The following is a 14,064-nucleotide window of genomic DNA, read 5'->3' as shown; positions in this document are numbered from 1 at the left end:
AGGCGCACACAGACACATGCACACAATGACAAAGGACGGCAAGGTGGGCTCTGCACTGGCAGGTCTCTGACAGTTTCCCTTATGAACAGGATCTTCCCCTGGGACGGAGTCCTGGGACCCAGCAACCTGGACTCTAGTCCCTGGGCTGTCAAACTCGCAGCTTCTGATTCACAAAGGCCCTGTCTTCCTGATATATGTCATGTTGTGAAAACGAACATTTTACGTAATATAAGGTATCATTATTCCGATACCCAACCTTGCCTTCCAGACTGAGATCTTCTGGTCTCAGTATTGACTAAACACTTACTTCTTGCTGGTCACTGTGCCAACTCCATCACTTTTTTATTTCATTTAATCATCCCAACTTGCAGGTCAGCCGGAAGAGACGGCAGGCCTAGTGAAGGCAAGGAACTGGCCTGAGGTCACAGGTTATGAGACTGGAGTGAGGATGAGACCGGCTAACTCTAGATTCTAGTCTCACCACCATCACACCAAAGCAGGAGTAGGAGTATTTTAGGTAATGTTATGCTCGTTCTCAAACACATTAAAAAGGGCAGAATGGTATGACCGTGTACCCCCAACCCAGCTTCACCCACTGTCAGCTGAGAGCCCACCCCCTCCAAGAGGCCTTTAACTTGGGAGACACTGACAATCTTTATCCTCTGCAGCGGACAGCATGGGCTTTAACAGCAAGTCCTGCTTAGTGGGCTTGCGTAATGCGTTCCTCGTGCGCCCCTCTGCAGTTCCCACCAGTCCTGCGGACCAGACTTCTGCTCCATCCTGGCACAGCTCCCCTGCCCAGCAGCCCCCTCACCCAGAGCAGGGAAGCAGGCCTCACTCGGAATCTTCAGTGCACGAAGGAATTCTGACGCAGAGTCTCAGAGATGAGGCTCAGGGATGGGACGGTGCCCCCGCCCTTCCCTTGGCGTGTGGCTGACAGGGTGAGGGGAGAGGGCCTGGTGACCCGGGCCTTGTATGTCCCCAAAGGACAGTGCTGACACCTGGGTGCCGGGCTGCGTCCAACCAATGTCTAGGCCTAGCATCCGCAGTCCACAGCTTCTGGGGTAGAGATCTCGGAAGAGGGGACCTATCACGCATGACTGAGACACTTTTCATGGGAAGGGCCAGAGAGTAAGGATTTTAGGCTTCGCAGTCCATTTGGTGTCTGACTCTAGCAGTCCCCTAGGTGGCTGGATTGGCCAGAGACAAATAGCAAGTGGGCGTGGCTGTGGACGAATAAAACAGATCCATAAAAGCAGGCTGCTGCGGGCCCACAGGCTGTGGGTGCTGGCCGGCTGGTCCACTGACTGCAGCTTCCCCCGAGGCTCTCTCTGGAGCTCCTGGCTCCATCCTCTGACGGCCACTGTCCGTGAGCTCTTCTATTTTGGGGGCTTCCACTACCAGATGCTGACACGTGGCCCCGGGTCCTATCATATTCAACACGCCCCAAACTCAACCCCTTCCCATACATGAAACAGGCCTGCTCTCCAACACCCACTGTGCACGTGGCCACGAGCAGTTGGGAAATGTGGCCCTGCTCTGAGTCTCCCCCTCACGCGGAGCACATGGAGACCTGGCATTTCTTACTCATTCGGGTGAAAAATCTGAGCACCTGCCACGGGCAAACTGCTGAGAGCGAGGGGAACAGCTCCGGTGAAGGCAGCAGCTCTGGCCCCCGTCCTGACAGAACGCCTAGCGGAGCAGCACAACACACTCCAGCACTTTGTGAAAGGGCCGCGGGGCCCATGCTGAGGGCCTGCGGAGGGGTTTCGGAGGCAAAAGTGAAGCAGGTGGAGTTGAGGGGCAAGAAAGGTGCTCCAGGCAGAGGTGCAGCAAATGCAAGGCCTGACGCAAACAGGGCCGAGCGGAGGATGTGGCTGTGGCAGCGGGGTACAAAAGGGGCCAGTGGGAGAGACGAGAGCTTGGGCGGGCTGGTCAGGCCACCAAGATCCCAGTGGGCCACCCTCAAGAGAATGAGCCTGGTCTTCAAGACAGCGGGGAGCCACCCAGAGGGTCCTGAGATTTTACTGAGGTTGCTCTGGCTACAGCTTACAGACAGGTTGCAGGGTGTAAGCGCAGAGGAAGGAGAGCACGCAGGGGGCCTATGCTACCCCCTAGGGACGGAGCCGTGTACAGGCGTGGAGGGACACCTGGGTAGGCTGCTGGAGCCCAAGGTCCGGGCAGGCGGCAGGCTCGGGAGCCAGCAGCCCGCAGATGGGGCCTGGAGCAAGGAGAGCGGGTGCATCACCTGGGCAAGTGCAGAGGGAAAGGAAGCCTAGAAACTACCAGAGGGCACGGAACCGGCAGGAGCCCGAGAGCCAAGGTCGAAGGCACAGGGTGTCCTGGGCGGGGAGTGGCCCCCAGCGAACACAAAAGATAAAGGAAAACAAGTATCTGCTGGATTTGGCTACAAGAAGAACGATTTATCAGAAAGGGGTCATTGGCTTCGCTGGCAAGCGCGGTTCCCAAGGTGGAGGGTGGGAACGGATCCCCGTGTTCTGAGGAGTGTGTGGGAGGCGAGGCAGGTGGCCGGCACGGCCAGCGAGCAGGCTTCAGCCATGCAGAGGAGAGCGAGATAAGGACACAGCTGCAGGGAAATGCCAGCAGGGCTGTCATGGGAGTGCTTTTATGTTTTCTTTTTCCAAAGATGAGAGAGATCTGAGTATGTTTCATGCTGACGGCAGGTAATAGAAACAGGCAGCTGAAGGAAGACTGAGGCCTGGCTGGTGTGGCTCAGTGGCTGAGTGGTGACCTATGAACCAGGAGGTCACCAACTGATTCCCAGTCTGGGCACATGGCCAGGTTGTGGGCTCGATCCCCAGCAGGGGGCGTGCAGGAGGCAGCTGATCGATAATTCTCTCTCATCGTTCATGTTTCTGTCTCTCCTCTCTTCCTCTCTAAAATCAATAAAAATATATTTTTTTAAAAATGTATTTTTAAGAGAATATAGGAAAACTTAGTGATCCAAGAAAAGGCAGGGAAGTTGGACCCAGAGCACAGCAGGTTTCCTTAGAAAACTGGAGGGATATCTTTTCCACCGGGATAACTATGGATCAAAGTAGGGAAGCAGGTCTGGCAGCAGGGAGGACGGCGTGCCCGTCTGTCGGCTTCTCTGGACAGTAGGCTCGGGCGCCATCCATGCCTGAGCAAGAGGCTTCAGCAAGCTCCCAGCTCCTCAGTTTTATTATTTGTAAAACAGAAAAAACAGTGCAGCCATAGGGTTGGGAGATGTGTGGTAAGTGCTAGTAGCTTTAAAAGCTGGCCAGCCTACACTCTTTCCATCACAGCCACAACACCCCTGGACTACTATGACGGGGACCAGAGGACATGTATTTTGCTCTTCCTGGTTTAATCCAATTGAAATCACGCAGACCTTCTGGTCTCTCCAGCTTAGGAATGTTTGCCTTTCATCCGATAAGGTCAAGCAGATTCCAAGCCCTGCACCAACTGATAGAAGGCCCGGAAACTATTTCACAGACACACTACACGCACATGCACATGCACACGTACAGGGACCCTTGCGAAACTGACCTCTGCACACACCAAGCTCTCTACCTCCGTGCTGTGCACACACCGATCAGTGTGCACAGCAGCAACCCACTTTCCTGCCTTCTGAAATGGCTGGCCATCCTCCAACGCTTCTTCCGGAGAGGAGCACTTTCTCATCACCTCAGCATCCCCCATCCTTCCTCTTGGGGAGCCCACAGGATTGCTGGCTAGAGTGCACGTTTACAAGGGGGAGTCCTCACTCACTGGGAATGAGCCACTGTTCATTCCTGCTCTCTGAACGGGGGGACACCTTCCCCAGCAGCAAATGAAGGGTCATCAGGAGGACGAGTGCTGTCCGGGTAAGGACTCGGGAACTTGTTTCAGTGACCGTGACCCTTGCTTGGCAGGAAGGCAGTCGTGGCCTCCCGAGGACTCGAGGTGGTTCCCGGGAAGCAGCGTGCGAGCACAAAGCAGAGCCAGGTGGGTGTTGCGGGTGAAGCCAGAGCCCTGCAGACTTCCCCACAGAGGAGACGGTAACCTCACTCCTCGGAGACGGAGACAGGATTTATTTATAAAGAAGCCCTGCTGTGAAAGGATCACTGTACTTCCCAGATTATCACAAAATTCCTTAACTAATCTACAGCAAAACGTCACAGGAATTATATATATCCTACTATCAAAACTAAGTAAAATAAGCGACTGAACCCTGGCCAGCAGGATTATTTAGGCTCTGGGAAGTGGTGGGGACTTTGGCAGAGTCTAGATTTCCCGGAACTCTTCGACCAGATCAGGTGACTCTGCTCCTTGGGCCACACATGACATCTCCACTTAGGATAGAAGTCTAGGGACTTCCTTACAGATGTGTCGTTTCTTAGAAATACTTTACAACTTTGAAGTTGTGAGTAACTGAGACAACGTAAATCTAAGCAAAGTCAAATTATTTAGATGCTTTATCTCCTCAAGCAAAGGTTTGACTCTAACAGCACAGCCGACGGCCCTCTGACGACGTCTCTGTGAGAGCTCAGAGCTTAGCGCCCTCACCAGACTGCTCTAAACGAACAAATGGATCACTACATACTTCCCTGGGAGACAGGCAGGGCCTGATGCACGCGTGCAGCTACTCCTGCTCTGATGCTCGGCTGGCCTTGAGCATCGCCACCCACGGCCGTCTCAAAGTGCTTGCTGCGGGCCACAGGGGCCGTGGCAAAACTGGGAGCTCCCTGCGGAACAGTATCCAATTCAGGGCCTGAACTAGTCCAGCAGCGGGACGTGTGCACATCTGGGAAGTAACTCTGCTGTCACACAGGGCAGTTGGTGTGCACCCACTGCAGCTGCTAACAGCACGGCTGGAGGCTGAGCATCCCAGGCTGGCCTCCGGCCAAGTCAGGGTGACGTGGGGAAATCTTCCTTAGGGGCAGCAACGGGGAGTGGCAGGGCAGAGGCCTGTGGTTCTAGACATTTAAGGCGCTGACCACAAAGAGAATGGGCAACTCTGGGCAATACAACCAGTTTTTTTTTTTTCTTTTTCCAGAATGAAAGAAGAGCCCCCAAAATTTGAATGATGGGTCAAGACTGGGAGACTGAATAGATTAGTGTTTATCTCCATGTTGATATAAGGGCAAATCTGTAAGAGCCGCCTTTCAAGCTATGACTCCCTTTCTAAGGCAAGCGCAAAGCATCAAAGTCAAATAATTACCTTCTCTGGCCAGATGCCCAGGTGGAAGTAGAGCCTGGCTTGGAGGAGGAGGAGCTGCACTTGGTCGGGGTACATCGCCAGGTACAGGTCCAGTGAGTCTCGCAGGAGCTGGTACGACTGGTCGATGCCTTCCCTATGGGAGAGAAACCTTCGTCTTAGCCCGCGTGCTTCTAAGACCCTCTTTGCAAGGCTCAGGTTTTAGAAATAATTGACACAAATCCCATACATTTTCTGATTCTGATACTTCCTCTCTATTCAGCAAATAGTTACAATGGTCTTAATAAAAACACACACACAAAAGAAATATAAATTTTACACCCCACTGCGGTGATGGACACTAAACAAAAAGTCGTGTTTCATTACGTAGTTACCTCAGGAGCATTACATATAATTAAAATAGAATTCTGAAAAGGCGGAGCAGGACTTTTAGGGCAGAAGCTGTTCTGTGTGACACTATAATGGCAGACATGTCATTAAACATTTACTAAGACCCGCAGAGGGTACAATACCGAGACGGAACCTGGACGTATGACTGCAACTCTGGACTTTGGGTGATTACATGTCAATGCAGATTCATCAATCATAACACACGTACCACTCCGGTGCTGGATGCTGACCTGAGGAGGCTGTGTGTGCTGGGAGGCAGGGGTATATGGGGAGTTGCTGTACTTTCTGCTCAGTTGCACAGTGAACCTAAAACTGCTCTAAAAATAAAGCTTATTTTAAAAAAAATTCTGCCACAGCGTACAGCTTCCTACTTTCTCCACAGCACACTTTCCCCTGGACTCCGACGCAAGCTTCTGCTTGTTTCTTATCTAAGTGATAGGAAGGGTTATGTTACAAGATGACGAGGCATGTGGGCATGAGAACTCCCTGCTCCTGAAGAGCAGCTTGGCCGTCTGAGACACTCCTGTCGCTGAAGGGGCTTCCGACATTTGTAGAGAGAAGCTGCCCAAGCCCACCGAGACCTCCAGGGAAAACCACTGGGCATGCCTGAAGCCTGACAGCATGTCGTCACGGGAACCCGCTTCTCTGTGGAGTGACAGCTGTAGATATCCCAGCTGTGCCACCTCGTCCACTGCTCTGCTGTGTCCCAGGGAGGCTCGTGAAAGAAAAGTCTCCACAAGGCACCTCAGGCCCCCGGGGTCTCACCGCTGCAGCCGCACTGGAGAGCCGAGAAAACCTTACCGCTTTCCCAGGCTCAGGAGGTTCCCCACCATTCGCTGCAGCACCTTCTTCACGTTGACCACCCCATACAGCGCTGCAGTCACATGCTGGCCGATCAAGTATTCACACTCCTTCACCGTCAGCTGCCTGCCTTTCCCGAAAGCATCAATGTAGATGTAGTCGAAGATGTCCAGGTTGGCCCTGTACGAAGAGCACATGGAGTCACCACATCTCGCCTCCGAGCTGACCAAGTCAATACTTCAACCCCTAAATGTAGCTCACATCAGAGACTGAATGTTAACACAGTAGCATTTCTACTTAAAACAATAAGGCCCTGTCCAAAGCTGAGAATCTGAGCCGTTATCCGTGCTGCTGAGCTCAGGGCGCTGGTATTTAGGATGAAGAGTACTTCTGCATGCCATCTAATACAGTTCTTCAGGGAGACTAATCCCAGAACCCAGTGCCAGGAGCACCTGTCAGAAGTCTGATGGCTCCTCACACAGATCAGCATGTGAATGTCTGTGGACCCTGGGCCCTCGAGGCTACGCAGAAAGGTGTGGCCCCTGCCACCAGGAGGATCCTGCCCTCGGCTCTGCAGACATTCAGGGGGTCACAGACCTGCTGAGCCTATCAGGGCCTCAGGCTGGACGCGTGCTCCCGACTCAAGCCCATTGCCCTCCATGACCCTGCTCTGGCACGTGGTGGTGGCCACCCTGCAGAGCGCTCCACGAGGGCTCCTGAGGCACGGAGGTGGGTCTCTGTCCCAGGGACAGCTGTATTTGACCCTGAGCAACTGCTTCAGATTTCTTCCCTATGGGAGAGAGGCCATATGAACAGCCCTCCTTTGGCAAGACATCTGTCAATGTCATAGAAACAAGGAATGTTTTGCAACCCTTTTTATGAATCTAGGAGAACCGCATACACACACACACACACAAACACGAGCAAATCGAACACAGCAATGTATTTAAAAGAACCCATAGGATTACATTAGATATACCCTGAGAATGACGAGTTAACATTAAAACACCTATTTCAAGCATATATAAAGAAAAACCATATGATCTTATCAGTAGACACAAAAAGATATTTCAGAAAAGAGATCTACTGCGTAGTTATTAATACAACTCTTAGCGAAATCGGAACTTAGAAGGCAGCTTTGATAATCCTGAAGAAGACACTGTCCCCAACCATCATGCTTGAGGAGAGATTTCACAAGGATTCTATTTACAGCCAAACTCAGGCGAGGGGTTTGCTATCACTGACTGTTTCTATTCCACTTGGCTCCAGAAGACTTGGCCAGCACAATTAGATAAGCAAAAGAAACAAAAACAGATCAAGGCTAGGGAGAAAAACAAAACCATTCACAGAGAAAAGCCGAGAGCTGACAAGTGATTAGCACCCATCATTTATTCAGCAATACCAGGCCTATATCTAAATATTAACCCTATCCCTATACAATGCCAACCCTAAAAAACGTAATTTTAAAAACTTACCATTTACAATAGCAAGAAAAATTTAAAGTGCTAGGAACAAGTCTAACAAGATGTCAAAGGGCTCGAAGAAAACATTAAAATCATTTTAAGAACATTAAGGATGAGTTAGAGTACATGTATGGGAGATATGTTCACAGACAGACTCAGAGTGGAACACTGGCAATATTTCTTGTATTAATGGATGGCTGCAATTCAAGTAAGCATTGGTGCCAATCAATATGGGGGTTTTATTAGAGCAAAAGACTAAGAACAGCCAAGGCAATTGGAAGAACTTGATGGAGGTCTCACCTGCCCGTTATTAGGACTAATGAGAGGGTACAAGTACAGTGAATAAGTATGGTCTTGGTGAAGGAAGGAAGGAAGGAAGGAAGGAAGGAAGGAAGGAAGGAAGGAAGGAAGGAAGGAAGGAAGGAAGGAAGGGGAGGAAGAGCCTGCAGCCAGCTGCTGGTGAGAGACCTGGGCACTCGCCCTGCCCACTCTTCTCTGCCTTTCCCTGAGGGCCCAGCCCAGCCCTTGATGGGTCTCAATGTCTGTTTTTGGCCAGGAGACCTGGGATGCTAACAAATTATTTAATTGCTCATTTACACTGTTCATTGTAGCCTAAGAAGGCAAAATTATACTGCTACCATAACTGTACTCAGTAATGTTATTGTGGTAAGTAATATGGTAGTTGGTGTTTTAAATGCTTTATATCATGCAGAAATCGGGGTGGATTATTATACAGGCATTTAAGAATATTTTAGAGGTACTTGGGGAGATTGGTTGGGTTATTCAGGGAATGGAAATGGGCTGAAAAAAATTTTCCCCATTAATAATGGAAAATGGGTGCCTGCTATCTAAAAAAGGAACATGTTCCTAAATACATATTTAGGAACAGACCATATTTGGGAAAAAAGGAACACAGTACGTATTACTTAAGGAAAAGTACATATGTATTAAACTATTAAAATTTGCATGAAAATAATAAGTATTATTTTCTGGTGGTTATCTCTGGAGAGGAGAGGAAGAAGAAAAGGATAAGGAAGAATACCCAGGAAGCTCCAACTATACAAGTTTTCTTTCTTCACCTAAAACAGTGATGGCGAACCTATGACACGCGTGTCAGAGGTGACACGCAAACTCATTTTTTTGGTTGATTTTTCTTTGTTAAATGGCATTTAAATATATAAAATAAATATCAAAAATACAAATCTTTGTTTTACTATGGTTGCAAATATCAAAAATTTCTATATGTGACACGGCACCAGAGTTAAGTTAGGGTTTTTCAAAATGCTGACACGCCGAGCTCAAAAGGTTCGCCATCACTGACCTAGGAGGTAGAAATAGAGACCAGTTATAGTTCTTTTCTATGTATGTCAGGAACTCTGCTATGTGTGCAAAGCACTATCCTCCAAGATGCTTCATGAGAAACTATAGTCCCATTTTACAGAAGAAGACACAGGCTCAGGAAGCAAATGTTTGAACCCAGTCTGACTTCAAATCTCAGGCCCTTTCTATTATACTGCTCATCACTTTACCAAAGGATGTCACAACTAGTCATTTGAAAGTCGTTTCAAAGAACAGGATGTAATTAAATAACTTTGTTTCTTTTTCCTCTAAATGGCACATTTAATGAGAAGATATTCTACCTATTTGATGAACGATTTCTTGCAGAAAAGTCAGACAATAGCTGAAAGGAGCTTTATGCCAATAGAACACCAAGTTTAAGAGAGAACAATTCATTAACCTGGACTCCACAATGCATTTCAGTCACTAACCTTGCCCAAGAGGTCTGAGATAACACGAATATTTACTCTGCACATCAATGAAGGACTTGGCTAATCTGTTCCCTCTCCCCCTCTCTTGTGTGGGGAGGGAAGGGAGGTTTCACGGAACACTGGAACTTATGTTTCTTTAAGAGACTTTGTATCTGATCTGCTTTGGAACAAAGAGACTCTGAGAGTCACATAAGCCCCGAACCCCTAGTCCTATTCTTTAAAATGAAACTTTTGAGACAATTGTGTATTCACATGTAGCCGTCAGAACAAATACAGATAGATCCAGAGCACCTTCTCCCATCCAATTACTGAGAAATGCAGTCAAAAAAGGAGACAGGCCAAAACCGGTTTGGCTCAGTGGATAGAGCGTCGGCCTGCGGACTGAAAGGTCCCAGGTTCGATTCCGGTCAAGGGCATATACCTGGGTTGCGGGCATATCCCCAGTAGGAGATGTGCAGGGGGCAGCTGATCGATGTTCCTCTCTCATCGATGTTTCTAACTCTCTACCTTTCTCCCTTCCTCTCTGTGGAAAATCAATAAAATATATTTAAAAAAAAAAGGGGAGACAGTCCCATCACCTCCTAGCCCTCTCTTAACCTGCCTCGTTACATTCCTCTCCGCACCGTGGGAATGATGCTCAGGACCACCCACCGCGTCAGATGGCTCACCCTTCCGCGCCTTGGCACCACCTCAGTAAGAAGTGACTTGGGAAGTTGACAGGTTCCAGAGGGACCCCCAACTGCCGGGCAATGGTCATGTAGAGCAGAGACATGCTGATTGGGATCCCTGTTCTGCGGATCAGAACCTGGAGGAGAGAAAAACGCTTTAGCTCACTGGAAAGCAACGTGTTCTCATTCCTTCGATGCACATTTCTGTCCCAGGCAGGAGGCTAGGTTTTGAGGCTTAAGTGGAAGATTAGGTTATTTATTGCGACCAGAGGTTTGCAAACTGCAGTCCATGGACCAGATCTGGCCCGTCACCCGCTCCTGCATGGACTGTGTAAGAACACTTTTAATAGTTTGTAATGTTTAAAAAAAAGTCAGGAAAATACTATTTCATGACACACGAAAATGCTGACATTCAGAGTTCCACGTGTACATATAAAGTTTTATTGGAACGCAGCAGTCACTTGTTTCATGCTGCCTGTGCCCCTTTCCAGCTGTGATGGAGAACTGAGCAGGTAGGACACGAGCTCATGGCGCCAAGAGCTGCAGCAGTTCACTGTTGGCCCTTTACAGATAAAGCCCGCAGACCTGCGACTTAAGCCCTCTTCTTCCAGAAGGAACTCAAGGCCACTTTGAGGAAAGACTGCAAGACGTGAAAAAAGAAGATACAAGTAGCATGGAGAGCAACAGAGGAGATATGAAGAGGGAGCCAATAAAAAAGAAACACCCGTGACGTAGCTGGCCACAGACTTCCTCCCACCTCCCCCCAGGCCAGGACAAGAGGAAAGGCCGGGGTAGTTCCACAGTTTAGGGTTCACAAGATACACATGGAGGCACAGAGCCCATCTCGAAGGCTTTCCGACAACGGACACCTTATGGATGAAACAACCAATGTACAGTGGTTTCCTCAGAGTAAAGGCAAAACGAGTTGATAGGCGCTGAGTGAGGAAGATGGAGCACTTGCCCTCAAAAAACGTAGGAATGGCCAGAACCGGTTTGGCTCAGTGGATGGGGCGTCGGCCTGCGGACTGGAGGGTCCCTGGTTCGATTCCGGTCGGGGGCATGTGCCTGGGTTGCGGGCACATCCCCAGTGGGGGATGTGCAGGGGGCAGCTGATCGATGTTTCTCTCTCATCGATGTTTCTGACTCTCATCGATGTTTCTGACTCTATCCCTCTCCCTTCCTCTCTGTGAAAAATCAATAAAATATATTTAAAAAACAAAACAAAAAAAACACACGTAGGAATGGTCAGAGATGAGCGGAATTCTTTTTTATAGACCCACACTTACCTGGTGCATATATAAGTTGAGGGCGTTATAGTAGTCCATGCGGTTCCCCTTGAACTTCAGCTGGTCATACAGGACATAGTTCATGGCGTCCAGCACCTGGCTCTGGAGCTCTATCTCCATCACCATGGAGGACTCACCTGAAACACAGAGTCTACCCTGAGGACACAAGCACACCTGCAACCTGCAGACACTGGCCCGGCCTAACGGTATCGGTCAGGTGTTACTACTCCAGGCTGGAGAAGGGGATGGGTATTTAAATCCTTTACGTTATCCAGGTGAACACGTTGTGTCAGTGTTTTTGTGACACCAGGGGGAACACACTGCAGAATTTCCAAGGAACCAATGACTCTAGGTGTCCCTGTGCACGGAGGGGTCCAAAGCAATGCCACACCTGCCTTGAAGGCCAAACTGGGGTGGCGGCTGTTGATGCCCCGCAGGCTCTTGCGCACGAGCTCCACGATGCTGCCGATCTGGGCCTGGATGTCTCCGAGGCTGATTTCGGAGAGAGGGTTGCAGTACTGGTCGATGAACACAGCACCTGAACATGAACAAGAATTAGTGAATACATTCCTATTTGTACCCTTTTCTTATTAGTTTGTCATTTGCCACCCCAGATACCTGAGGCCACAGCACCTGACAACATCCCACCAGACAAGCAGCTTCGTATCCTGGATGTGAGGCTGGCCGCTAAGACACTGAGAGGGCCAAGGACACTCTCACCACAAAGGGGCTCACACGTCACTATGCTGCTGTTTGTAAATACACCGAACCTCTTTCAGAGGTCTGAACTCTGAGTGATACATGGCGTATTTCCATGTTCTATCATGAGAAATAAAGGCTAAAAGGAGATCTTTCAAACGACTTCTCTCTTCTTCTAATTCCCTTACAGTTTAAAACCCAACAACTCTGAACACAATGCTGTAAAACAGTCCTTTAACTTAAAAAAATAGTTGTAAGTTCTCAGCAACAGATATGCCATTTCAACAAACTGTCCCTCCCCAAGGTGAGCCAGTTAATGGACTTTGGAGATAATCTTACTTCAAAGCAGGCGACCAGCTACCCTCAAGGACCCTGCAGCGAAGCAGCTGCACCGCGTGCACTGCACACGGTCCCTGCCAGTCCCCTCTGCACTGCCCTCGGTCACTTCTTAACCAGAGCCCTATGGACTCTCGTGATCATGTGACTGTAGGACATGCTGAGTTGGGAAATCACTTTAAATTCAAGCAGCTTCAAACCAGCTGGGAATCCTGGCCCCTTACCCACACCCTAAGGAACTGAAAGCAGGTGAACGGCGTGGAGAGATCAGGTCCGTTTGCCACCAGCGGGGGTGTGGCTCCCGGGCCTCCTTGGAACTCAGCTCTCTACCTGCACGTAGAAGGAACTTCTGCCGAACTCCCAAGTCCATTCCATCCCAGCGCTGATTCCCAGACGGTGCCAGTGGCATCGGATTATCTAGTCAGTGGACGAGGACCAAATCCTGGAGCCCACTTCCATTCCCTCAACTACTTCAAACCTCCAATGGCTACCCAATGCCTACAGCACTGATTTGGATGGGTTACTTGAAAATGGTAACATTACTTTATGACTGAAAGATGAAGTACTCAGTTTCATAAGTACTAGTAAGCCATGGAAAAAAGCTTGTCAAAGTATTCGACTGTGGAATAAACAAGACAGGATGACTCGCAATGCCAGCATGCTCATCAGCAGAGAGCGGGTGGCGAGGATATTTCAATGGGCTGCAACAGACTTTTCATTTCATTCTGGATGACAGAAGACATCCATACAACCCAGCGTCTGCCCCAGGCATTGTGGCGTAGACAGTGATGGCAGCACAAAGACAAGGGACACAAGAAAACGAGTGACTACTTGGGAGAAACGACTTGTACACACACAAGACAGAGATGATGCAACAGAATTTGGTTGCCAACGCTCCTGCATTAGCTCCGAGGTGAGAAAAATCTGTATTGCAGGAGCCAGAAAAACTCGAAGGGGAACCCGAAATGAACGTTCAGAGGGTGAGTAGGATTTAAGAGGAATCGGAGGAAAAGGGATACCATGAATGAGGATGTGAAGCCAGGGGCACCTGTAGGGTGAAGTGAGGACAATGGCCTGGCTGGAGCAGATGGGACACTCTGGAGAGCCTGGGGCAGGGAAGGCCTGGATTATGGAGGCACTGGAAAGCAGGCCGAGGGGGGATGAGAAGCAGGACATCAGCTGGCCGCACTGCTGGTTCGCATGTCGTGGGGACAAGGCTGGACTGACTGGTCAGGTGGCTGGCTGGAGGGCAGAAGGGGGTGATGCTCATGAAAGAAGTGATACTTAGAAAGCTGGGCTGGGAGAGGAGAGAGCCGGCACGAGAAGGGACGGGAACGGAGATGTGACGGAGAGAAACACTGACGGGAGCAACTGGGTAAAACCCTGGGAAGAGGGAATATATGTATTTCACAACCACAGCGTCTGGGAGTGTTTGCGTAATGTGCTAGGAATTGAACATCATTTGGAAAA

General features: G+C 49.6%; 1 protein-coding gene across 2 annotated transcripts in view; it reads right to left on the bottom strand.

Moving 5' to 3' along the window:
- The window catches only part of FBXO21 (F-box protein 21), a 39,220-nt gene that overhangs the window by 16,193 nt on the left and 8,963 nt on the right, over positions 1-14,064 (bottom strand). For both annotated transcript variants that reach the window (XM_059676565.1, XM_059676566.1), the window contains exons 5-9: positions 11,951-12,097; positions 11,560-11,696; positions 10,274-10,410; positions 6,374-6,553; positions 5,186-5,318 (exon numbers count right to left, since the gene is read on the bottom strand). In XM_059676565.1, coding sequence (XP_059532548.1) covers positions 5,186-5,318; positions 6,374-6,553; positions 10,274-10,410; positions 11,560-11,696; positions 11,951-12,097 — 734 coding nt within the window. The remainder of the gene's footprint in view (positions 1-5,185; positions 5,319-6,373; positions 6,554-10,273; positions 10,411-11,559; positions 11,697-11,950; positions 12,098-14,064) is intronic.

Source organism: Myotis daubentonii, chromosome 19 (genome assembly GCF_963259705.1).
Source record: "Myotis daubentonii chromosome 19, mMyoDau2.1, whole genome shotgun sequence".
NCBI classification, from domain to species: domain Eukaryota; kingdom Metazoa; phylum Chordata; class Mammalia; order Chiroptera; family Vespertilionidae; genus Myotis; species Myotis daubentonii.
Note: the sequence above shows the minus strand (reverse complement) of the source record. Positions and strands in the feature narration are given on the sequence as shown.